Source organism: Tachypleus tridentatus, chromosome 12 (assembly GCF_004210375.1).
Source record: "Tachypleus tridentatus isolate NWPU-2018 chromosome 12, ASM421037v1, whole genome shotgun sequence".
NCBI lineage: Eukaryota > Metazoa > Arthropoda > Merostomata > Xiphosura > Limulidae > Tachypleus > Tachypleus tridentatus.
Window position 1 is genome coordinate 40,958,181 of NC_134836.1, and position 27,149 is coordinate 40,985,329.

At 30.4% G+C, this 27,149-nt stretch overlaps 1 protein-coding gene and 1 long non-coding RNA gene across 7 annotated transcripts; one reads left to right on the forward strand and one right to left on the reverse strand.

Annotated features, from left to right (window-relative positions):
* The first annotated feature begins 34 nt into the window (after window positions 1–34).
* LOC143233099 (glutathione synthetase-like) lies at window positions 35–26,316 on the forward strand. Of its 5 annotated transcripts, none has more exons than XM_076469003.1 (14): window positions 35–266; window positions 5,766–5,922; window positions 6,316–6,499; window positions 8,095–8,170; window positions 9,227–9,344; window positions 9,519–9,552; window positions 9,881–9,923; window positions 13,548–13,621; window positions 16,312–16,473; window positions 19,634–19,700; window positions 20,709–20,900; window positions 21,290–21,371; window positions 23,043–23,232; window positions 24,048–26,316. In XM_076469003.1, exons 2-14 carry the CDS (start codon window positions 5,784–5,786, stop codon window positions 24,169–24,171), a joined length of 1,485 nt encoding a protein of 494 aa, XP_076325118.1. In that variant the 5' UTR covers window positions 35–266; window positions 5,766–5,783; the 3' UTR covers window positions 24,172–26,316. The 5 variants fall into 5 exon arrangements, with proteins under 5 accessions (XP_076325118.1, XP_076325122.1, XP_076325120.1 ...); XM_076469007.1 differs by lacking the exon at window positions 35–266 and adding an exon at window positions 482–1,410 and having other exon boundaries at window positions 6,316–6,513; XM_076469005.1 differs by lacking the exon at window positions 35–266 and adding an exon at window positions 592–1,390.
* LOC143233101 (uncharacterized) lies at window positions 14,494–27,149 on the reverse strand. 2 transcript variants are annotated; one of them, XR_013017969.1, is made up of 4 exons: window positions 27,016–27,149; window positions 24,046–24,211; window positions 19,356–19,409; window positions 14,494–14,561 (listed from the first exon to the last, which is right to left on the reverse strand). It is a non-coding gene; the product is annotated as an uncharacterized LOC143233101 (long non-coding RNA). The 2 variants fall into 2 exon arrangements; XR_013017970.1 differs by having other exon boundaries at window positions 14,494–14,564.

Sequence of the window (27,149 nt, forward strand, 5' to 3'; positions counted from 1 at the left end):
GTTTATCTATATTTTTATTTGCGTTAATCATTATCTTACTTGCCTCGTAGTGTATGACAAGCATCAAACAAATGAGTTTTTTTTAAACTTTAAAACGGTGCTCCTCTATCGGTGACGTATGGATACAGTGTTCATATTTGATTATCATTTGTAGTAATAGAAATGCTCAGTAGGTAGTCATGTGATATGCTATTTCGTGATTAAGTAAATTGATAAAAAATATTTAGATTTCAAGTGAGATTTAGGAGAGAGGGAGAATATTTAAGGTGCGTATCTGTGATATGTAAAATATACCATGTGTTAAAATACACTGTTTCAGTACTCGCAGCGATCGGTCTTGTAGTTTTAATTTTATTTGTGCTTTGAAAAATGGTTAACTGTTGTATTTTATGCTCTAATTCTGCTTATATTTTTATATCACCAACGTTGCGTTTGTATTTTATAAATATTGATGTTTGTGTTCAGAAATAAGTCTCTCTTTTTTTTTTTTTTTTTTTTTTATAAAGATACCTAGACAGATGAAGGGTGACAAAAATGGGAGGGGAATAGCTGCCTCTTAAAATTTCATTGGAAGAATAGGCCTGGCATGGCCTAGCGCGTTAAGGCGTGCGCTTCATAATCTGAGGGTCGCGGGTTCGCGCCCGACTCGCGCCAAACATGCTCGCCCTCCCAGCCGTGGGGACGTTCTAATGTCACAGATGGCCCTCGAGTAGCTTTGTGCGAAATTCCAAAACAAACAAACATTGGAAGAAGGTGCTTTTCGTTCCCATCCAAATGCCTTTAAAAAAGGATTAAGTGGGGAAAGAAGAAAGGTAAGATACGAGAGGATGGGAGAGACAGGGAAAAGGATGAAAGACACGCACAAAAAACGAAGTCAACAGGGGATACTTTCAGACCAGCTATTTACATATATGCATGTAGGATGGAAGGTATTTGTCGCGAACTGATGAATTTATTTTGGATGGTAACTGAAAGAAGTTACCTATCAGTCATTTCTCTCGTTGCTCAAACAGGACGTATAATGTCGTGGTATCAACAAAAGTTGCTTACTTACCATCCAACACATGTATAGAGTGTGAATATTTGCACAGAAAACAAAAGAAAAATGAGACTTAAAACATTAGGCACAAGAGGGTTCTCTTAACTTAAATACCCTTGTTAACGTGGACATAAACGACCTATTTTGTCCTTCAAAACTAGCTTTGCTTACCTACACTTTAAGGAAGAGAGGAATCAGTGACTTCTTTGACAGAAGGGTTTATAACACTAAAAGTAAAAATCAGGTTTTAATATCTGTGGTGGGCACTCCATGGGAAGCTGATTGTGTAGTTTTATGTTCAACAACAAACAATTCTCTGTGCTATATTCTACAGTGTGAGAAGACACAAGTGTATGTTTTGAAAAATACAGGTTTGGTTACAGTTTCACTTTTCTAACATGTTGGTTACTTCTAGAATGTGTGTGTGTGTGTGAAAAGTTAGATTGAATGGTATTAGTTTCTTTATTTAGAGTTTTAGGTAGTATAAGTCTTGCCCAACATATTTTGATTGTACATCAGTTACCTTGGTGCTGGGTATGAAAAATGCAAGATGATCCATGACTTTATAAATAAGCATTATACTCTTGTTTGTTGAGAAATAGAATATAATTTCTTTCCCTATGTAACACAACACAAAATTTGCTTGTGAACTTTGTATTCTTTTTCTTTATAAAATTAATTTTCAGTTCTTTATCAACAATTCTTCAAAAATGCATTTTAAAATATTAAATCTTACTTCTCTTCTTAATAAATAATATATTTCTAGACTAATGGCAGTGTTATTTTTAAAGAAAAGTCAACATGTGTACCTATTTAAAAGGTAGCTACCTTTGTTTAATGTTGCTATCTTGTTCATTCAATGAAACAACTGTTGCCTTGTGTATGGCCTTAATCTTTTAGACATTCATCAAGTTTTCTCTTGAACTCTTCCAACCCTTTTTATCTAACACTTCTAAAGGTAATTTATTCTAAAGACTGACCATCCTTTTGAAATTTGCAGATGAATATTTACCCTACTGAATGTTTTCTACTCCTTCCACTTATAATAAAAGGTGAAAAATAGATGGTACATTAATCTTGTCTATCCATCTTACATTTTGAGCACTAAAAAGAAAAGGACTATAACCATTCTTTTCTCAAGAAGAATAATTTGTAACTTGTCTTCACATGATGGTCCCTCCATCCCATGAATCATAATCTTGAACATGTGTATATCAGGATAGCTGATATGGGCATTAATACTTTAAATATTAAAGCTGAGATACATTTTTACTTCAAGTGGGTTTCTCGTCATCATGAATCTTTTCCGTAGTAACCTTGTATTGTATTTTTTCAAATAACTCAATGTCCTCCTTATAGTAAGAAAACCAAACTGTAAACATTTCTTGGGAGGAAGTATTGTCAAGGGTTTATATGAAGAATAGGTAACCTTTTTTAATTTGTTTATAAAAATGTCTCAGTAACAGTAAGGAAAGTGTGTAATATACACACCACACCAACAATAACCAGTTCTGACAGGGATATTTTTCAAAACCAGGGCTCTTTAGGACAGATGTATTATGATAGACATTTATATGAGCAAATTATTTGTTAATGTATGTAAAAAACATTCAGGGTTTCAGCTCAACACTCATAGGTCCCTTACTTAAGGGCCAGACTTTAAGTGTCCAACATGATGTTGCTAGTGTTTTAGGAAAAATTTCTCTGAGTATCTATCTTCAAACAAACATATGATAATATCTAAATGATAGAAAATAAACAGAACATTCAAAATATGTATATGTTAAGTTTGAGTTAAAAGTTTTTTACCACAAAGCAAGGAAATAAACAGTGGTAGACATGTTAAAAATGTCAGATAGTGTTCTCCTTTAGAAGAAAAAATAAAATGATTAGTCAAAATCCTTCCAGTTAATTTCAAAGCAATAACACTGAACAAAATGTGAGCAGGATTTTAGGAAGAGCTAATTGTAAGTATAGCTCAAGCCTTTATTGTGACTAATTACTAAATATTTGTTTTGAAAAGTTGTATTAGTTGATTGTTCCATTATTATTTCTGACATAAGAATATCCTAAATAATGTCATCATGATCATGTGTTCTCCTTTATGGTTGTTTATTTTCAAGATAATTACACATTTTGGAGTAAATAAAATGATTAGTCCAAAATCCTTCCAGGAACTTGGGGCTGGCATGTACTTTTAAGGAAGCTAGTAATAAAAGTATGCAATTTTTATTTAGAGTTTGTATGTATGAAGCCATCATAATCAAAGTGGAGTTAATAAATAGAAGTGTAGACTGTGGAAAATGGCAGCAGGATTTTAGGAAGAGCTAGCTTTCACGGAGTACATAGGTTAACAATGACTTTTAGGAAGGTAAAATACTATTAGGGCTAAAACTAATTGATTTAATTCTAAATAAAGCAAATGAAAAAAGGTTGGCTGAAAATATAAAAAAATAACAGGAAGAATTTCTTTAAATACATTGAGGGTAAACAAAATGTTAGAATTGTGATAGGACCCTTGAGAGATAATAAAGGATTGCTCGTATTTAATGGTTATGAAATGGCTAGGTAGTTACATTTTGCTTTTTTCTTCAGTTTTTACTGATGAAGAGTTAAGCAGTATTCTTCATCTTGAGCAGTTGATAAATGAAAACAAAGTTGAATAAGACAGTTGCATAAATTCTGAGTCTGTTAAAATTGGAAGGACAATAATTACACATTTTTTGAGCAAATAATATAATGAGAGTCCAAAATTCATCTAGAAACTTGGGACTGGCATGAACTTTTAAGGAAGCTAGTAATAAATATGAGCAATTTTTATGCAGGGTTTGCCAGTGAGTCACTTGCTACTACTTTTGTCAGAATTCAATATTAAGCAGGTACCAGAATTGGAAGTTAGATAATCTAACTCTTCATATCGAGGGAGGTGATAAAATTGTCCCAGTAATTATAGACCCAATAGAATAGGTGTGGGAAAAGTTTTGGAAAGCCTGTTAAAAGATGCATTGTGAAGTCTTTTAACAAAGGTGAGAATTTTATTGGATATCAGCATGATTTCACAAAGAAAAAAAATCTTGCCTTACAAATATTTTTGCATTCTTTAAAATGGTTACTGAATATGTAGATAAGAGTAAAGGTGTAGATTTGGTGTACCTGGGTTTTGAAAAAAATTTGATAAGGTACCACATAAAAGGCTGGTAAAAAAAAATATATATATATATATATATAAGCGTGGGGTATAAGTTATCAAATAAGATAGAAGAGTGACTGGATGTATGAAAGCACAGTTGTTACAAATAGAATTCGGTCAAACTGAATTAATGTTACAAGTGGGATACCTCAGAGCTTAATCTTGGTACCTTTGCTCTTTTTAATTTATATCAATGACATAGATGAAGGAGTAATGAATTACTTAAACTTACAGATGATATTAAGGTCTTGGTTGTTGTTGTTGACTATGACTAGAATGCTGTTGCTTTTTGAAATCAATTTAGATAATTTACTAAACTGGGCAAATAAGTGACAGATAGGTTTTAATTATAATAAATGTAAGATATTGCATGTGGATTATCATAATTGGAATTAAGTATAATTTGGATTGGAATAACCTTAGTAGTGTCATGAAAGAAAAGGATATTGGTGTAATAGTCTATCAGTCTCTAAAGCCATCTGAGCAGTGGGTTGTTGTTAGCAATAGAACAAATAGGATCTCAGGTTTTATCTTCAGAAATATTGAATACAAGTATAAAGAGTTTATAATTTTATTATATAGGTCACTAGCTAGTCCATATTTAGAATATTGTGTTTAGTCTTGGGCTCCTAAAACTTAAGAGAGACTGGCTCTTGCAATTATAATCCAGTATGATTGCTGTGCTGTATGTGTTACAACCCCTTTTCTCCTGTTATTTAACTGCCCTTTGTTTAATCCATTCAACTAACTTATCTCCTACATCCAAACAGATAATTGTTTTGTGTGAAAATATTTTGAAAGCCTTCCAAAAATCCAGTTATATCAAATTTACATCTCTACCATTCATCAGTACGAGCAGTGACATCTACACAGGTCAAAAGATTTGAGAGAAGATTTTACCCTGTTTGAAATCATAATAGCAATTAAAAATTAATTTCATAAAGTGTACAGTTAAAATGTTTACAAAAAAAAACAATTGTTATATTGGAAATAAAAAGAAATTATGAATTTTCTTTTGCCATTAACATGTGTTCATAATAAATGGAAGATTTTTCATGCCTTAAGCTTTATGTTCTTTTTTCAAATATATAAATGTGACAGACTGGGTGGGAATTTTGTGTTAAATAATGGTGTCATATTCAACCTTCTTCTGCTTGTTTTCCTTTCTCCCAATTATTATTTTCATATAGAAAACATTATTCTAACATTTAGACTATGATATACCTGTCTTTGTCTTAAGAGGTTGCTTAATCTACCATTCAACAAATTTGTGTGTGTGTGTGTGTGTGGACGATTGTATAGCATGTTTTCTCACAGCCAAATTAAATACATAATAATAATAAATTTATCATACATAAGATACTTGAAAGGGATACATCATAAAACTTTTAGTATTGTGGTAGAGAATTTTTTTTCCCCCTAAGTGTGATGTTTCAGTATCACAAGGAATGACAAAATGAATTTTCTCTATTTAAGATAGAACATGTTTTACTAATGTATGAAATTTATACATATTGGATATATTCTGTATCTTAGATCCAGTAAAGACTTACCATGGAAAGTAAAATTAAGAGAAAAATGTATTCAAATTTCATTCAACATATTCTACCCAACCAAAACATGGACCAAGAGCAACAGCTACGTTCATTAGCTCCTGTTGTTCAGATGGCAAAAGATTATGCACTCATAAATGGTAAATTGCCTGTAGTGAAATGGTTTATTTATGTAAACTAAACTTGTACTTAAAATTGAGTAGCTGCAGAGTAAAACTGAAATATTTACATAATTTGATGCTATGCATAAATACTTTTTGGTTATACATTGAGTTTTGTTGTGAAAGGAAAAGTTTAATTCTAAATATTGCAAGTATACAGCAGCTGTTATCCATGTGTTTATGTAAGAGTAAAATAAGCTGGTTAAACACTTGAAAATAATTAAGTAACATAGATATATTTATTGATTATTAATGTATAATACTCCTTAAAACCTTTTACAACTGTGGTTAAGATGGCAAAAGAGTATACTAAAATGGTTGGATTATCTGTACTAAAATAATTATTGTTTATGGCTTGTATATTTGTTGCAGGCATATCAATGCGGACTAAAGAGTCTTATGAAGATGACAGCGTAGTCTTACTACCATTTACTCTTTTTCCATCACCATTTCCAAAAAAGAGTTTTGAATATGTAAAGTTCATTCAGAGAGATATTAATTTACTACTTCATCGAGTGGCTTACAATTATGAATTCTTATGTTCCTGTTTAAAGAAGTACGTGGTTACTTGTAAGCTATACTTTATGACACATAAAACTGCTGATATCTGTGTAACTCACTTAACTTGTTCTTTACAGACTTTGGGGTACACATGGACTTGCTCAGTAATTAATATTGTTTTTTCTGATAATTAAGCACTATGTGGGTCTATGACTTTGTTAGTTCCTTGGTCCCTAATATAACAACAAAAAATGTTTAAAAAATACTGGTTGCAAGTATTTTTAGAGTTAAAATAAATTATTTATCTACTAGGTTTTTCACTTGCTTCAAAATATATTACTAATCAAAATTTTTTGAAGACCCAGTCAGCTGTATGAGAGAGAAAGGGCTTAACTTAAATATAGCTTGTATTTTCTTGTCATTATATTCATATGGAAGGGAGTAAATATAACTTTTTTTACTTAGCAAATAAACTCATTTAATGGAGTAGTTAGTGTCGTGTTATACTTTTAAACATATTATAGAAGAAAAAAATGCAAGATGTGAAACAGTAATAGCATTAAGATATCTTTATTACAGAAATATCTTAAAACAATTGGACTATTTAATATTTTTTGCTAGAATTTGGATGAAAACTCATCTAGCTTATAGTTGGACATCAAAATGAAATTGAAAAAAGTTATTTTGAATATTTAAAAAACAAAACAATAATTGAATGACTGTGAAAGTGGAGCATAAGAGATACAGAAAATATAATGTCACAATTACATAAAAGTTGGAATTATGTGAAATAAAATGCAGTTCCCCATTTCCTGGATTACATTTAAAGATAATCACTAAGATAATTCTTAATGTTGTTTTATGATTATTGCAACTGTCAGTACATTTGAAGATACATCTTCACTTTCTTGTTCATTGGATTTTTATTACAAATTCAACACTATGTAGAATAACTGAACATATTGTAAGTAAGTAAAGCTGAGTAACATAACAAAAGCTTTTAAGTGAAGCTGATCTCTTCTGTATTGTCTGAAATTAAGTCCATTTTTATTTGTTTAATCCATGTACATTCCTTTGCCTATATATTCAAACAGCCAGCTAATGCAGTGTCCAGTTGTAAACACAAAGCCATGAAGGAGTTTTCTGTTTTTACATCATAGGTTCAGGAGTAATTCATTATTAACAATTTTTATTTTATATCAGAACAGAGGAAACATTATCTAAGTGTAGAGCTATTAATATAAAGCACACCTAAAACCTATCTCACTTATTTGAGAGGTAGGTTTACAAAAAAGAAAATATGTAATCACATTCTTTATTATGTATGAAGTCAGTAAGTGTATCAGGAAGTTTTAAAAAAACAACTGAATGTTTTGGAAGTTTAGAGAATATTTAAAAATAAGTTTTTTTTATAACTGTTTAAGAATTATGAAGGTACTTTGTGTTATTTGATAGTTACAAAAAATCAAGTATTGCCTTCATAGATGTTTTATTTGAGAGATCTTGTCTGTAAATGGTAAATAAAGTTAAGGGAAAATATGTACAAAGTATTTTCTTACATTGTTATTCATATTTTTATAAACAACAGTTGAACTTTTATATCTGACAGTCATCTTGGCATGTTAATGTATTTTTATTGTTTATATGCAGTGCAATTCAAACAGATGAGTTTACAGCAAATTTGTTTAGTATATACGAAGAAGTCATAAAAGAAGGTTTTGCTCAAGTAGGTAAAACGTTTTTTATTAGATCATTTTCCCATGCACAATCTCCATGACAAGTTGTCAAGCTTGGGAAAATAAAAGACTTAAGTATACTTAGTTCTTGTTGAAATTTTATCAAAAACTAATAAAAACTGTTTTTCATGAGGAAACTATACTTAACTATTTATATTAAGGAAAGTTGTATAATTTTCATTCCACATAGAAAATGTACCCCAATTCCCTTCCACTTTTCTCAAAGGCGAAATTCCATCTCATATCTGGCATTAAGAAACCTTTCACATAATACTTTAAAGAGATGAATATTTTTATGTATTAATCAGAACTTCTCCCATTTATCTGCACTAGCAATTTTTATTTCTATTTTTTTCCACTGAAAAAAAAGCTTTCTTTTTTTCTAGAAATGTTTTTCCACTTCCATTTGAGACATGGGTTAATCCTGTGGTAGAACTTTGAATTTTGCAGCTGGTAGGCTGTGTTTGATCCCATACAATACCACAACATTTTCCCCAATACATTATAAAAGTGACAGTCAGTCCTTTAGTATGAGTGGTATGTTTAGACTGACTGACTGTTTTCCCTATGATCATTAGTTCAAAATTAGGTATTGTAGAAGATAGACTTAGTAGCTTTGTCAAAGTACAAGTACTAATTTCATTACAGTGGGGAAAATTTCTCCAAGAAATTAAATGTTATATCACTTCCTTCTACTAAAAATTATTTTATCCAGTTTGGTTAAGAAAATGTATGTGTGTGTGTGTGTGTGTGTGTTGTTTTGTTTATAGGTGTGTATTGCTAATGATAGGATCTGTTTTTTTTAATAAATACTAGTAGAAACTAATGTATTGATGTGGTTTTAATGCTATTTAAATTTGTTACCAAAACGTGTGTATATTTTGTGAGTCATTCAAGATGATGAACAACTTGTATCTCTGTGAGTGTATATAATAGTGCTTCCCTATTAATTTCAGGATAAGTTTAAACATGTGTAAGTACACTACTTCCCTAAAAATTAATAATCAAAGTATCAACAATGTTTTTAATATTTTTACATGATGTAGCCCCTAAGTTTGGGATTGCTTCGTTCTGATTACATGCTAAATAGTACTAGCAATGATGTGAACTTTGAAGATTTGGAAATAAAACAGGTAGAAGTTAATACAATTGCATCAGGTTTAGGTGGACTCATAGGTAAGGTTCTTTTGCTCACTTGTAATTTTATTATGATATTAACAATTTATTTCATTGAAAGACTTGTACTTCACCAGGAAAATAAATAAATTTGTTTACATAGGTATTTGAAGATATCCATAAATGAATAGTGTGTTAATTATTGAGGTTTATCAGGCTTAGGTGGACTCCCATCTCGTTTGGAAAGTTTACATAGGTAAGGTTCTCTTGCTCACTTGTAATTTTTATTATGATATTAACAATTTATTTCATTGAAAGACTTGTACTTCACTAGAATTTAAATAAATAAAAATTTGTACTTGCTTGTTGTTGCTTTGATGCACTTGTAATTCATTTGAGGATATCCATAAATGAATAGTGTGTTAATTATTTAGTAATGTAAAACCTTATCCTGCACATGAGGATAATTATAACAGTAAAACTTTTATTAATAATCCTCTGTTTAACTTTTATTTCACTCAAGTGCTGTGATAAGCACCCAGTTAAAAATATACTCTATTAGTGAATGATATTTTATTTTGTAGGCTTGTTTTGAACCAGTGTGGATGTCAAGAACTTGCTCAAAAGGTCAGTTTTTACTTTTTATTTGGAAGATGTGTAAGTAATTTGTTAGTAACTGCTGGTGCACTTAAAAGCAGTGAATACACAGTAAAGTGTTCTATATTCATTTAATAGTGTGCTTTAAATTGATAACTTTGAATTATTAAACTGGCAAATGTATTAGTTTTTCAGCATAAAAAATAATGTGTATTGAACTAGCCATGACATTAATATAGATATTTTACTTGTGTGACTGAACATTAGATAAAACATTCCAAAATATTATAATTTTTAGACTTTACTAAAAATAAGATTTGTAAAACATTACTCATAGAAATGCATATTGAGTTCATTTTAAATTCAGTAGGAAAATAAATATTACGAATGTAAATAAAACTGAAAGATATATAAATCAATGCACTGATTAATATCAGTACCAAACACATTTAACAAGCTCCATTTGACTGTTTATGTGAACTAAACTTTTAGAAATTCAAATGTCACTTTAGACTCAGTTGTAATTCAACTTACTTGTAAATCTTAAAACAGGTTATATATGTTCTATTAAACAAGTACAGACTAGTTAATTGTCTCTTCTTGTTTTAAGGATAAAATTGAGGTAGGTTATAAATCTGGTTGGACTTGTGGGATCAATTCAGTGGGAGACAGAAGTTTTTTGAATGTGTTTACATTTAACTAGGGTAGGATCTGGGTTGATTATAAGGACTATTAACTCGGCTGTAAGTGAAGTTTTAAACAGTGGGAAGGGCCACTGGTAGGAATGGAAAATTTTGATATAATGGGAATAACTGAAATAGTTAAATATAGATGATTTTGGTGGTAGAAATATCTTTTTAAATACAGGGTTATAGGTTTTTAAATAGGGAGAGAGTGCTAAAGAGAGAGCAGGGGTAACTATTTATGTAAAGTGTGACTTGCATCCTGTTGAAGTTGAGGGTATCAATGATAATAGAAAGGAGATTGAATCCATTTGAGTTTCTCTTAGTAAATATAAAAGAAAAAAAGCTTGTAGCAGAAATGTTACAGATGATACTGGTGAAATTAGAAAATTTAAAGTGAGATTAAAATTTCAGTTATTAATGAGGTCATAATTATGGGTAATTTTAAACCACTTATATATATTGGGAAATGCTAGTGTTAAGCCATGAGGGAGAAAGGTTTTTGAAAACTGTTCAGTGTGGTTTCTTCAATTGGACAAGGAACCTGCTAGAAAATTGAGGAACATCTGGGTGCAAGTGGTCATTGTTGTATTAGGTTTAATATTTTGCAGCATATGGAGATCAGGAATAAAGTTGGTCAAACATAAACATGGGTCATCAAAAAGAGTTATGAAAATGGTTGGCTGAAACTCATTGTGAAGATTTCTTTAAGCACATTAAGGGTAAGCAAAATGTTAGGATGGGAGTAGGACTCTTGAATGATGTCAAAAGAACACTTGCATCTGATGATTGTGAAATGGCTGGATTATTAATATCTGCTCTTTCTTCAATTTTTACTTATGAGAATTTAAGCAGATTCTTTATCTTGAACAGTTGGTGGATGAAAACAAGATCTATGAAGATGATTGCATTAATTTTGAACTTAAGAAAAAATTGTAAAGTCAAAAGAATGATGAAGCTTCTTAGCCAGATAATATTTCCCCAATGGTTTTGAAGGAGGTTGAATATTGAATATATGTCCAATTTCTACTTTTTTTACATCATGGGTGTTGCTTGCCATGAAGAGGATGCTGGTGATATACAAAATGATTTAGATGATTTAATGCATTGGGCAGATAAATGACAAGTGAGTTTTAACTATAATAAATGCAGGTGGGTTATAGTAATTTAAATCATAATTTGGATAGGAATAACCTTAAGAGTGTCATGAAGGAAAAGGATCTTGATGTAATGGTTGATCGATCTCTTAAGCCATCCAAGCAGTGTGCCATTGCTTGTGGTAAGGCATATATAATTTAGATTATATCTACAGAAATATTGAATGTAAGTCTAAAAGGTTATATTTCATTGTTTACGCCACCAGAAATATTGAATGTTTAATCTTGGGCTTCTTATATTAGGAATGACATTGAATTGTTGGAAAGGGTTCAGTTGAGGTTGTCATATAATGACAGGTCAGATATCTGAAATTTTTTTTTTTTTTATTAATATTTAGAGGGTATCTGATTGAGGGGTTTAAAATTGTAAAGGGAATTGACTGTGTTCATGCATCACCTTTTTCCATACTTAACAATGATAATTTGGCAAGGTAGGTGTCATCTTCAGCTAAGAAGGTTTTATATTTCAAACAATGGTAATTGACCTCTTGAGTGGGTAACCTTTGAATGTTGTGGAGATGGAAATTTTTATGACTTTTAAGAGAAAGCTCGATAACTGTATGAATGATAAGGACTGTCTTTTAAGATTTTTAAAAATTTATTTAATAGTTTTAGTTTAGAGGATGGAGCTGCAGAGATGGTCCAATGGGTCACTTGTTGTCCATAAAAATTAAGATGCAAGTCTTAACAATAAGAAATAAGGTTGAGAATAGTTTAACTTTCAAAAATTTATGGTAGGAGATTTTTCACTAGGGTGAAGGTATAGTTATAAAAATCATTTCCTTCTCCAGATGTTTAAAGATATCTATTTACAGTCTATCGACAAAAGCAATCGAAAGGGAATGTATCTGCCACTACAAAACTGGCAATCTACTGTTGATGAGAGACCAAGGGAAAGTATGATTAGAAAATCTTTTTTAAATTGCAGTTTATATCAGAATGCTTCTTGCCTAACCAATCCCTACAACAATGACATTCTCCAACCATACCAAAGGAATGGCCTTTATACAAAATTTATGTGACAGCTGACAAATACTAATAAATGCTTCTCTCAAATGCAAACACAAAATTGTAGCTTGAGTGTTGGTTAAAGCATAGACAATGCACATCAAGATGTGGATGTTATGTGGTATGAAGAGTTATTTTATTTCCTGTATTGAAAAAGGAAACATGTAAGAGAAAGCCAGTTATTTATGCTCAAAATTTCTGAAGAAAATGCAGTCCATTTAAAATCTGGTGACGATCTTGAAGTTAGTTTGGGCCTGTTAATTCAGAGTTTGTCTTAACATTAACAACAATTATGTATCCTACTACCTCCCCTTAATGTGTACTGATGAACAAGAACCCTTCCAGATGACAATGTGACAGTCGACCTTGCACCTGTTCTTTGAAAATGATTTGAAGAGTACCTTGGGAAACACAATCACAATATCACAATCGGAGCATCTTTGGGATGAACTTGAATGCTGATTCATTGTTGTTATCTTCTGATAACATCAGCAAATGAAATATCCACATACTCCTGTAAAAAACAAAACTGACTTACATATGGTGTTCTGCTGTATTATGAAGTCCATGCCATCCTGAGTATAAACAAATGTGTTGATAAAAGATGGTGAAACACAATTTTAGATTGGGGTCATAATAAAGCAAACAATCAGTGTAAGATTGGAATAAAAAATAAATTCTTAGCTTATGATATGTTCTGCCTTTCTTCCATATTCAAATTAAGCTCGGAATGTTTTTAGTTGTAATTTTACTTTATGAATAAGTATTTATTCTGACAATATTTTGTAAAATATCCTTGGTTTCAGATTCCTGTAAACCCAGCTGTCAGTAGATTAGCTGAAGGTTTAGTGGCTGCATGGGAAGTCTATGGTAAATCAGAGTGAGTCTCTACTGCTTGATGAAAATAATTAAGATAAGGAACCAGATTTATTTGTTACTAATTAGCATCTAACAAATGATTTACACACATGTACATTATTTCCATTTTAAAGTCTTGAGTATACAGCTTTGTAGAATGAGCCAGTTCTGGTCTAATGTTTGTTGATCAGAATGACTGGTTTGATTTGCAGTGGAAATTCATTTTTTGCTCTTCTCTTATAGAAAACTGCTCTGATCTTAACTCCTTGGTGGCAAAGAGTTAGGGCAAGGTGCTTTGCACTTGACAAATGACTATGTATTATAACACTATAAATATTCAGTCTGAGTAGCTACTGTATCTTTCTAGTCATGCCAAGTTAAAATACATAAATTGACGTGGTGCATGTGCACTTGTTAGTATCTTTACTGACCTTTAGTCTTTAAAAGTGACTGTCTTGGCTGTGTTTTAGTGGACTAGTATTTTGTAATAAACAATCAAATTTCATTTATGTAACATTATATATTATTATCATTGAGAAATAAGTTATTAAACTTGTTTTTCTTAAAATATAGAACAATAAATGAAGAAGTAAAGCAAACAATTATCTCTTCTGGCTCCAACCTTTGAACTCAATTGTTGCTGGACATAGGTTGTTGGGCTTTTTTAAATTTCATAGTTGAAGTATATCAAACAATTTTTTACAGGTTTTATATGTACAAATGAATAACCAAAAATATCATAAATAACTATACCAATACCACAGAATTTTACTATAAAATTTATTTAGCTTAGTTACAAAGCTGTATTTATGTCAAAAAAACAAATACGAAACTTTGAGCAGACTGAAGAATACTACCTGCCTCCATGATTTCTTTGTTTTAAAGAACATGGAGTGCCTGGTGAAAATCCATTTTCACAAGCTGGGAGCCAAATATTTTACTTGACATATGGCTATGCTATGCTGCTGAAAGAACAAAAGAATAATTAATTAGCAATATATAATTGAACACAGATTGATTATTTATAGAAATATTTTGCATAGAGTTCTAGGTATGTTTTTGTGGAGTTTATACAATGTGTTTAATTGCTGTTCAGATTGATTGAGATTCACATGCAAGTTATATTGTTTCTAGTGGGGCTGTGGTAGCAGCAAGAACTAGAAATTCAGCTATTCATGCAGACTAATTTTTTGTAAAATCAAGGTTTTAATGTTTGTATTTATTGTCTTGATATTGATCTACTCTATATTTTTCTGGCTTAATCTTGTATATTCATTCTGGCATATTGCAAGTTGTACGGCCATATCCATAGAGAGGCATAACGTATGATTTGTACATGTTTATTCCTCCAGTTCAATAGAGTAAGTTATTCTTTTGCTTGTGGATTTTAATGGCTGATTTTTGAAAGTGTAATAAGGGAATTTTGTGAATGAAGTTTACCTTTGTTTACTTCCTTTGTATATTTGCTTATGTCTATGAAGTAAGATTGCTTGTATTTTGGTGGAGTTTGGTGCATCAGTAAGATATAGAATTGAGTTTTGAACTCTTTTTGTTGAGAAGAAAATTGTGGGATATATTCTACACAACAACATCTCTCTTACTGTGATGCTAGTGTGAAGGATGGGGGGATCTTTAACAAATATGATATATAATATGGTGCTTTGGATGGCTCTGAGTTTTGAGGATTCAGGTAATTCTTGGTTAATTTTAACTGTAACTTGACAATCATGATTTGTAGAAAGCTTGATATCTGTCTTATGATGGGAGTGAGGATTTTGTAATAATGTAGTGTATACCTGATTGCATCATGCCACATGGAATAAACAGCTTTAGTTAGGTACAGAAATGTGGCTATGGTTAAGTGTTGTTTTTTTATTATGATTAAATCCTTGGAAAATAATTCCAAATGACCTTGTCTAAATAATAAATAATTTATCTTTTTTTCTTTTGCTTGTATTATGTATGTTGTTTAGGATGTTTATATTTTTAAGGAACTCAAGTAATGAGTTGGAAATTAGTTTCTCAAATAAGTTTACCAAGAGTGCTTAATAAGCTTGTAGCTCTGTAATTGCATGGGTTATTTTGTTCACTGTCTTTCTTTTGAATAACTTCAGCTAATTTCTAAATGTATCCTGATTTTAGGGAGAGGTTATAAAGTGTCCACAGGTAAGAGCTGTAATGATACTAATATAATACTTATTTTTTATTGTTGCAAACATAACAGCATCTATATGTTTCAGTAATTGGCCTAGCATGGCTAGGTGGTTAAGGCACTCAACTTATAATCTAAGGGTTGCGTATTTAAATTCACGTCACACTAGACATGCTTATCCTTTCAGCTGTGAGAACATTGTAATGTAATGATCAATCCCAGTATTCATTGGTAAAATAGCCCAAGAGTTGGTGGTGGGTGATGATGACTAGCTGCCTTTCCTCTAGTCTTACACTGTTAAATTAGGGATGGCTAGTACAGATAACCCTTGTGTACCGTTTTGTATAATTAAAAAACAAACAAACATATCTCACTTAGGAACTTTATAGTATTTCTTAAATATATTGTTTTTCAAAGTTTTTAACAGTTTATTTTTTGCCATATTATAATTCCACTGTGTGAATGTAATTGTAAATCAGCTTTTAGACTTTTTTTTTAATTCTTTATACATTTGCTATAAGACCAAAACTAAGGTTGTTTGTTCCTTTCTTACTTTTCAGAGCAGTTATTCTTTTTGTTGTTGAAGAAGAAACTTATAATATAAGTGATCAAAGGTGTTTAGAGTTTGCTGTTCGAGAAAAAAGAAAAGATATTCATGTGACAAGACAAAAGTTTTCAGAACTTCAATTGAATGCTGTGTTAAAGGAGAAAATGCTTCATGTGTAAGTTACTTAGTGATTTACTTTTTGTGAAAGAAGTGCATCTGTTTAAAAAAGAATTATAACCACATCCTGAAGTTAAATCCTTCACTTTTATGATAGATTTGAGGTACTTGCTAACAAAAGTCATAACATTTCTTGGAGTATTTGGACTTCTAAATTAATTTCAACATTGTTAGTGTTTTACAAAGTAAATGATTCCTTTTCTAAGTTGTATAATATGACATATGCATAAACATTTTCCATGTTTAATGGTTAAATTATCTTTGGAGCAACAAAAATCAGAACATAGCTTATATTTACATGCAAGTATTAAAAGAAATTTGACTACTTAGCTAGATGAGTGGTCCTCAAAACCTTTTTGTCTGTAGACAACTATAGTGGGATAAAAACCCTGCAGACTGCCTACCTATTTTACCCCGGTTGTTCTTTTCTATCATATGGCCTGGCCACTGACTTACGTGAATAACTTCTCAAAAAGAAGGGTATTCACATTTATAAAACCTCACAACATAACCCACATATCTCAGGGATAATGATTTTATGGGTATATACCTAAACCTCCCTTACTATTTGTGAAATAATTTTAATTTTCCTTTCTCTCTTTCTCTGTATTTCATTATCAGGTGTGTTCTTTTCCTTTTTATTTTGTGTTTTTTATTAATTTTTACCGTACCAAAGTGTGTTTAGCTTGTCTTTAGAATTTGTACTGTTTTCTTTCTCATGCCTAAATATCTCATTTCCATTATGTTTGCAACTCCTTTTTCTCATTTATTTTTGATTAATAATCTGTTTGGCCAACTTAAGGAGTGAGCTCTTTTTTACTTTGTTTTACTTATTTTGTATTTCTGTTCATGTATTTTCTTCCTTTTCTCTCTTTCTTCCCATACTTCCTTTACTAAACCTGTCTTTTTGTCTGAGATATTTTGTCATGCTAATTGAAAACTAGGAATTTCAATTTTTTTAGTTTTCTGCCAAACCTTGAAGTGGTTGTTTGGAAGAATTGAACAGAGGGAGTTGCATGCAAGAGAAAAGTCTGTCACACTCTTATTGGTGGAGGTTTGTCACATGGTGATTTGCATGCAAGACACATTTAAATTACTTGATTGTAAGGTAACAGTTCAAGGCATGTAGAAGGCAGCACTGAATGAGAATAGCTATTTATGTGAGATAGAGGTAAGTACCTATTGTAGATATATTTTCAGTGTAGGAAAATTATAACTTTCAGGTAAGGAAAATATTAATATCCTAATCTTTTGATAAATATAATTTTAAGTATGAAAAACAAAGTCCAAAATTTTCCAAAACCGATATTGATTAATGCAATTTCAAACATTTCATCTTAAATGTTCTGTAACCCTAAAATTAATTACTTTATTTCATTAGTTTTGATGCTGTTGAATGAGTTTCAAAAATATTTGTTTAATTAAAAAAAAATTGAGTTACAAGAAGTTCCACAATCAAGGTCAAAACAGTTTGTTTAGGAAATTGCACTATTCACAAAGTTTAATTCTATAAATGTTGAGAAATTTCTATTAATCACATTTTGATAAATCTCAAAAATGATAGTCTTATATTGTTCATGTTTTCCTTAATTTTGTGATCACCACTGCAGTTTTCAATTGATTATTGTTTGTTATTGTTTACCTTTGTTACCTTTAAAGATCACAATTAGTAAAGTTCCATTGTCTAGTTTTCAGTATCAATCTTGACTGTAACAATCGTAATTCGTAGAGAGTTGTATCATTTATATCTTCCTCTTGTAACTTTTACCATTTATCATGCACTTGATAGCCATGTAACATCACCATCAACAACACAATAAATAAAAATTCCTTTAAAAAATTCTTTTCATTTAACACTTAACTTTTGTAGATAAAACATAATGAGTATATTTATAACTGACTCATTTACAGCAAGTGTACTCATAATCCGAGAATCATTGTTTTTTTGTAAAAAGAGCTTCAACATTTATAGCTTTGAACATGAAATACTAAAAAAAATCATAAAAGGATCACAACTCTTTTGCTGTAAGTGATTTACAATTTTATACAGATATTTCAAAATTCAATGAAAGAAATAACAGTTGTTCAAGCTGTATATTTAATTGACTAACAGAAGTGGTTGGAAATGCATGGGCAACCTCAGAAGATATTGAGTATTTCCTCTAGATATTAGGTAGAAGATAGAATCTGAATGAAAAATGGTATAAGGATCATCATAAAGTCTATATTATAGTTGTGTTACATTTTTTAAAAAGATGTGTGTTATAGAAGTATTTTCGGAATTTGTATATTTTATTTAACCTGCTTTAATGCTTTTGTTTTGCATATAATCTGCCTATTACTCTACCTAATGATCCAACATTTAGTAAAACCTATGTGGGTTATGGGATTATAAATAATTGTTCCATAAGCCTATCTAAACTTTATTTTATTCATTAATGTGGAGATGTGTTATCTGAATGTGCATAGTGTCAGTCCCTTGGATTAACCCTGTAATGGAGATGAAATGTTGAAAATAATTCTGAATTCACTAAGTGTATCTACATGAAATAAGGGCAAGCTTTGAATAACACTTACAAGTCTATTATACACAAAAATTGCATGTTATAAAGTATTTGGATGTATCTGTGATTTGACACTCAGAATGCAAGATGCAAATTTTGTTCATGTGAAGGATAAAATAATTTTGTTCATTATAGTTTGGGTATTCAACTTGCATGATCTCTAGAACCTCTGAAATGCACATTTACAAAACAAAACAAAAAAATTATTTATCTTTGTGTATTGTACCTAGTATTTACTGTCATCTTTCAGCAACCTTCACTGAATCAGCAATTTCACTAAACTGCATAGTTGATAATTCTGGCATAAAATACATACCCTTATGAATGGTGTTCTTTAAAAAGTCATGACAGGCACACTTTGTCTTCACCCCTAAATATAGGCAAAAAACACTGTTTTAAATGATAAAGAATAAAGTTTAAAAGTTGTTCAAATGAACATTTAGTAAAGAAGAAATATTTGTTGTGCTGTAATTAATTGACACTTCCATATTTCTTTACTGCTAAATGAATCTTTATTTGTTAATGTTGAAATTAATTGTAATTATTTTTAGTTGTTTTTATTATTTTTTTTTCCTTTTTTGTCTGTTATTGAAGGAAAAACCAAGAAGTAGCTGTGGTTTACTTTCGTACTGGTTATGTTCCTGATCAGTATAGTAAACAGGTTAGTACTGATGTGTCTTGTTAACTCTTGAAATATTAAAACAACAAAACAAAATATACACTTCATTCTACTCTACTCATTCACATTTAAATATAGTAATTGGCACTGTGTTGAAAGCTTTCAAGATACAGAAAATAGGGAAAGGTTGTAATAATCTTTTTTAATGCATAATATTCATATGTTCAGATTACAAAGACCATTTTACCTCAGCAATATCACTTGTACCTAATGCCTTTGGAAAACACTGGTGTATAGATCAACTTGAGCACCAGTATTATCTAGAAAAACTCCTGTAATAAGCCATACCCAGCTATGATAAGCAAAGTTCAGCATCTTGTAATGGATAACAATCCATGAACACAAAGGTCTGTAGCAGAAGCTGAATACATGCTCCTGGCAACAATATGCAACATAACCATAAATATATGCTTCGAGGAATAAGTTGATCTTAGTATTATATTCATCAAGATAAGACTTCACAAATTATGGAAAGTAAAATCTGTAGGGAGGAGTGGTGTGCTTTGGGCATAACTTCATGATAGAGCTTTTTGGAATAGAAACTAAACTGCAAGGCTGTTCTCAAGATGCAGAGTCATCAGACATAATGTGACCAAGCATTATGACATGGATTTTAACATGGTTAGGCTACAAAATCATATTAACATAATTTATTCAATCTCCATAGTTTTTGTGAATTACTCACCATATTGAAAATGATATATGATTTTAGGTGTTTATCTGGGACCATTAGCTGATGATACTTTTTTCTTTAATTGGCATATACAACCAACACAATGTTTGTAAGAATTTGTTGATGACTTTGCCTAACTGAAGCATAATCACTGCTGTATCTTCTAGGAATTGGAATATCAATCAATGACTTTAAATAGCAGAAAATCTATTACTGTTTGGTCATTTAACAATTGGAGCAATAGTTGTTAATACTAAAGAACAGTTCATATTTTGATTCCAATTATTTAAAACTATAGGTTGATTTTTTCCTTCCAGGACTGGAAGCTACGGCTTTTAATTGAGAAATCCAGAGCTATCAAGTGTCCCTCCATACAGTATCACCTGGCAGGAACTAAAAAGGTTCAGCAGGAGTTATCAAGACCTGGAATTATGGAAAAGTTATTTAAAGATGTAGATTATGTTAAAAGAGTGAGGAATGTTTTTGCAGGACAATATTCCTTGGATTTGGTGAGTACCCATGTTTATTATTAGAAACTTAAACTACAAATGTTGTTGATAAGAATTGCTGTTACCAAACTAAAAATGTTATATTACATGCAATATTAGTAGTACAGTTATACCTTCACTTAATTATTGTTAAAATTCTAATTGCTAATAGAGTAATATTTCACTTTTTCTTCTTGAGGGCTACATAATTGAGACTGTAGTTGGAGGATGAACATATAGGCTTTCAAGATTAACCTTAATGATATAAGATAGAAATGTCATCCATATTTTTGATAGTTTGATTTTCTCACCTCTAATATGCAGAGTATTTACTTCTATACAGCTGTGAATAAACTTTTGTCCTAGGATGTATCAAAAAGATAACCAAAATTCCTTCTGCTTCTTATTAGGATTCTAGTGGAGATGAAATTGTAATAGAAGCTTTACAAAATCCACAGAACTATGTCATGAAACCACAACGGGAAGGAGGAGGTAGGTTTCATATATGAAAAGAACATTTTACACTAAGAGTGCTTTAGTTTGTTCAAATAAGGAGATGAACCACTAACCTGGCTGTGCTAATGACCCTTTTTTTTTCCCAAAAGTAAAATATTTTAGTCTTCTAGATAAATTAAGACTAATATATAGGCTGTTAATTCTATTTGAGAATTAATATCTTAACATTTTTAGCATTTATTTAATACAATTTACTAAAACGGAATATGTTCAGACTTATTTGTACAGAGCTCCAATGAGTCTTGTTCCTAAACCATGTACTTATCACTTTTTAGAAGTTTTTTCCCATCTTAAAGCATAGGTTTGTATTTTCTAAGAAACTGTAATCTGTTGAAAATATAATTCTCATGGATTCTCATGATTTTTCCTTCTCTTTCTGATTTTGTTAGTTTTGCACCTTTTTTATACGCTTATGTATCCTTACAGCATGTGACATGAACAACTGCTAATAAATAAAACACAGTTTAATTGAATTAAATACCAATGGTTTGAGCAGATTATAAAGTATTTATTTTGATGTAGAGCAAATAAAATGTTGAGAGGTATCTATGGGAAAGTGAATAGATTTTTAGTGTAGAGAAAAACATTTATTGGAAAGTTTAGACAAGAAAAAACACAAATTGAGGTGGTTGTTTTTTAGATGGCATTTTTGATTCCTAAATATCTTTTTGAGATATTTGTTTGAAAGCTGTAGAAATTTTTCTGTGAAAAGATCTGAAATAAGACTACTAGGCTTAGAAACTGATTACTCAAATACTTGTGTTGAATATAATGGCTAAATTTAATACATTCAAAAAGTATAAATTAATAAAATAACTTTTATTATTTGTTGAAAAGAAACTATTGTTGCCTAGTCTGAGTTGATATCATTGTAATAGGTCAGGTCATAGGTCACCAATAAACCTTTTTCAATTTTTACCTTGTTTTTAGATTCATAACCAGGAGTGATAGTTAGTACAATTAGTGAAATAGTGTTAAAAGAAATATGTTAGTGAATATCAGTAAAGTTGGAACTTATTGGTTATATATTAAATGGACTTTTGTGATACAGAAAAATGAAAATTCTGAGATGAAGAGAAGTTTTTCCAAAATTGCATCTCAACACAAATTTAGAAATATTACAACATCAAAATTGGTGAAAAATGTAAATTAAGTCTTGTGACTGTTTAAAGCACAAACTAGATACTATTCACAAAATGTTTGTTATGATTCCTGCAACTTGGTTATATTTTTCCAATGAGAAGGAAAAATATTAATGATGTGTCAATTAAATCAAAACTTGGATGAGCTATCTTAAAATGAGGTTGAAATTGTTACCTTAACCTGTTAGAAGCTGGACTTGCATGCACCTTGCAAAATCATGGATAATTAATGTTTCACGAAATGAAGGCTCCTCTGATTTATTTGTTACTTGATAAAACTGAAAGATTTATAGACTTTTCTTAAATATTTCTGTGTGTTTATAGATATTTATATGTACATTTTGTGTGTGTGTGTGTGTGTGTGATATACATTGGTCTACACACAGATGCTAGTCTGAAGTCTTATAACACTAAAAATAGAAAAATAGTTACTCTGCCTGTAGTTGGCAGAACACTTACAATCATTGTGTTGCTTTGTGCTTAACAACAAAACTATATTATTTAGGATACAATATATATGGAAAACAAGTGAAAACTAAGTTGACAGAACTTGGAAGATCTAAAGAGCGAGAAGCCTACATCTTAATGGAAAGAATAAAACCACCATCTACTGAGAATTACATCATTCGGAGGAAAGAACCACCAACCAAGATCACAATAATTGGAGAACTTGGTATCTTTGGAGTTATTCTTGGGTAAGAAACACATAAACGAACAGAAAGTCAAACTGGAATAGATGCTGATTTGACTTTCAAGTTTTTAGAATGAATAAGTGGCCATGTGTGAAAAAATCACTGTGGATAAGTTATAATTATTCCAATTGCTACTTTTAAAAATAAGTGCTTTATTTGTCTACCCTTTTACCAGTAACTGTAGAGTTACACATTAAATACATAAAGCTGCCCTTATTCCTTGTCTTCTGATAATCAACTATAGGAAAAATCTAAGGCTACAGACAGTCTTTTGACTGTTACCTTCTTAGTTCTACATAAAAAGTATGAAACTGAAAAGATGGCTTTCTGCTTATTAATTATATAGCTCCACATCAAAGATATTAGGCTACACATGTTTTGTTTTCTTGCTATTACTTTGATCTGTATAATACAATTTAAGATGATAAATTGCTCTTTTTTTCAGCTTTGACTGCTATTTGTTGAACCTACATCATTCTACTCTTCCCTAATCTTCAGTTTTTTTCTCAGTACATATACCAATAGTGTTATTCTCTCTTCCTCTTCTTCAATGTTCATTTCTATTACCTAGGCCTTTAATATCTATCTATATATATAAACTACTGTTTTTCAGTGTTTCTTGCCAGTACCTGGTCCCATAATATTCCTCTCTCTTCTCTCTTCATCAGTTTTTATTGCTAGGCCTGCAGTATTCTGCTCTGTCTTCTATAGTTTGGGCTGTTAATAACTGGACCTGTGATATTCTCAAAACTTAGCATTTCTAATTAAGAAAATTGACATGCTGTTAGTTGCATATAATAATAAAAATATATTTACAGAAATCAAGAAGATGTTCTCGTGAACAATGAAGCTGGTCACTTACTACGCAGTAAGAAGATAGGAATAGATGAAGGAGGTATTTTTGCAGGGTATGGCCTACTGGACTCTCCACTGCTATTTTAGCTAATTATTTAAACGTATCTTGCATGTGGTGTTTTACCATCTGAAAGAAATAATTTGCATATTTTAACTACCTTATAACTATAAATCTTTTCATGTGTTACCATGCATTCACATTAGTTAACATAATAGGTAATAGAAATGGATACATACTAGATGTTGTATATCAAATAGGTACAGATTATATATAATTAATATAAATACTCAATTTATGTGGCACCTAATATGAGCACAAAAGTGTGTATCCCAAATTTGCATTAGACATATTTTTCTATGCTGTGTTTTTTATTGTATTTTAGTTAACATAAGTTACAAAAGTTAACCAAGGCACCCACTTTAAAAATTTTCCAAACAGACATAAATTCACATTGATAAATTTCAATATTTACATTTGAATTACTTTAACTGATATTATCAGAAACACCAATGTTTACATCACTAGTGTAAACAAGCACTCCAATTTTTTCATGAAAATAAAATTCAAACTTTCGCCTCTTAATTGAATTTCTAGCTTTTTTATCGTTTCTTCACATCAGAAGAAATTTACTTAAAAGAAGCATTCAAAATTGAGTTACACTTCAAAAAATGTTTCCCAATAGACTAGTACTAGTTTAATCTAGTTTCAAACTACTGAAATTCATTTATCATTATATCTTTTGTAGACCAGTCCAATCATAAGTTGAACTGGTTACTCGAAAAGTTGACAATTCAGGTACCTCAGTGTGGTATCTTGAGGAATTCTGACAAAGCAGAGAAGTTGAGACTTGCAAAAACAGTGGTTTCATAAATGTTTCATACACGTTTGTTTTTCAGTGGATGTGATGGTTGAACTACACAAAAAATTAATCTTAATACAGATTTACATAATAAACCAAAATTTAAATGAGATCTTGACAGTACACAAAAAAGTACTATTATACAAGACAAGTGATTCTATGTGTATCTGTGTATCAAAAACAAGTGCACAAGTAATGATAGTATTAGTGAGTTTTTTCAATGATATGTTATAGCCAAAGAGTGCCTAAGTAATAAAATTGAAAGCTATGTATAAAGTTGTAGGATACCTCAAGTAAAACTACATAAATCAGTTGCTAACAATTGAAAGTAAGAACTACGAGAATTATAGTGCAGGAGATATAATTAAGAAACATTGTCCAAAATGAATTTAACTCTGTTATTTTATGTAAATTCCTATAACATTTTCACATTAGAAAGAAATCTATTGAAAACTTGTATGAAGTGATGAGAAAGTTTCTCAAAACCTGCTTTCTCAGGCCTATATCACTGTTTTAAATATAACAATAAACAAATGGCTTTCTGATGCAAGAAAATGGTGGCTGTAAAATCAGTTGACCCTAACATACAGTGATGATCGTGGACGAGTCATCCTGTAACTATTGCCTGATTTTCTGAAAAGGATAATTTGGTATGCTCATTGAAAAAGCATGTTGTTACTCTTGTAAAGGAAAAAGAGAAGGTGTGTAACCTCCACTTTATCCAATTAGTCCCTAGAAAACATTGTTTACAAACTTGCTTGAGAAATGCCATGTTCTGATCTTGGGAATTATAGAGAAAATATTAGTGAACTTAACTTTTAAACTAAAAGAAGTGAAAAATAGGTTGTACAGCTGGTACTATATACTTAATAACCTAGTCAATGGGTAATCTAACCAATAAAACAAGATATTTTGTTGTATACTATTAAATATGTGTTAATTAAGTTAACTGTGATTTTAACAAGTAAAAGAGCAATGTATACCAGTAAATCAGTGTTAGTCAAGTTAACCTTGAATCTAACTAATAAAACAAGACTTATTTTATGTATACCAGTAAATCAGTGTTGTTGATTGTGAACGTAATTACTAAAGCAAAGTACTTTTCATGTTTATCAGTAGATCAATGTTCTTCAAATTAATTGTGAATCCAACTGATAAAACAAGAAATTTTATATATGTATAAACCAAGTTAATTGTCAATCTGAAAACAATTTTAATAAGCTAAGTTTTAAAATAATATATTTTATGGGTTCAGAATGCTTAAAGAATATTTGTGGTTCTTGTACTGTACTTATTTTACTGAGTTATTAGATAGTAATATATTAACTTTTTTCAGCTCAAAGGTGAATAAAATGTGTAAGGTTTAAAAACATTTCTAGTTTCCATTTGCTTTTTATACCCGTTTTTATTTGAAAATGCAAAAACTGGAAAATTACAAGTTAAAAATACACTCAAACATGAGTTTCCAACAAGTCACTATAAATGTGATGTAAACCCATGTTTATGCATACACATGAAAAAACTATCTATTTTATAACCTTTCTATAAAATATTTCATACAAGATATTCAGAGTGATGGGACATCTGACAGGTTTACTCAAAAAAAATTATGAGGCTAGAGTCGTAGTTATTACCTTTCTACACGAAAGGAATAATAGTCTTTACGTACATCTCAAACTTAAGAAATGCTTTATGAAAAAAGTTTAAAATTTAATTTAAGCGAACTGATATGCTATTTTCATAATATACAAGTATAGTATCTATGGTCCAGTGAATATTATGCAGTAAGAATACTATTAACTGTACGAACTTCACAGCATATGCTATTTTCATAATATACAAGTATAGTATCTATGGTCCAGTGAATATTATGCAGTAAGAATACTATTAACTGTACGAACTTCACAGCATAGAATTTGTCACTTAGGTGTTTCACACCTTAATGATAGTTCAGCGTGACATTTAAACCCAAAGGAATAGCCTATCAAGAGAGAAAGATAGTCTGCTTCTTGTATGTTCGCCTTTAACAGTGATTAATTAAATAGTTTTTGAGATAAGTATTATAAATTACCTTGAGAGAGTAGTACGACTTGTTTAAGCCTACATCCTTAAGCCATAGTGAAGATAAGTGCCATCTATCAGAAACATTAAGTATACAGTTGTAAATTGGAAAAATTAAAAGCGCGAGCGTAATAATTATTCTAA

Bases quoted from the DNA above. Each gene is read 5' to 3' on its own strand.
- LOC143233099 (XM_076469003.1), top strand. From the start codon at position 5,784: ATGGAAAGTAAAATTAAGAGAAAAATGTATTCAAATTTCATTCAACAT. The intron at 8,171-9,226 runs GTAGGTAAAACG...TACATGATGTAG, and splicing joins TAAAAGAAGGTTTTGCTCAA to CCCCTAAGTTTGGGATTGCT. The intron at 19,701-20,708 runs GTTAGTACTGAT...TTTTCCTTCCAG, and splicing joins CTGATCAGTATAGTAAACAG to GACTGGAAGCTACGGCTTTT.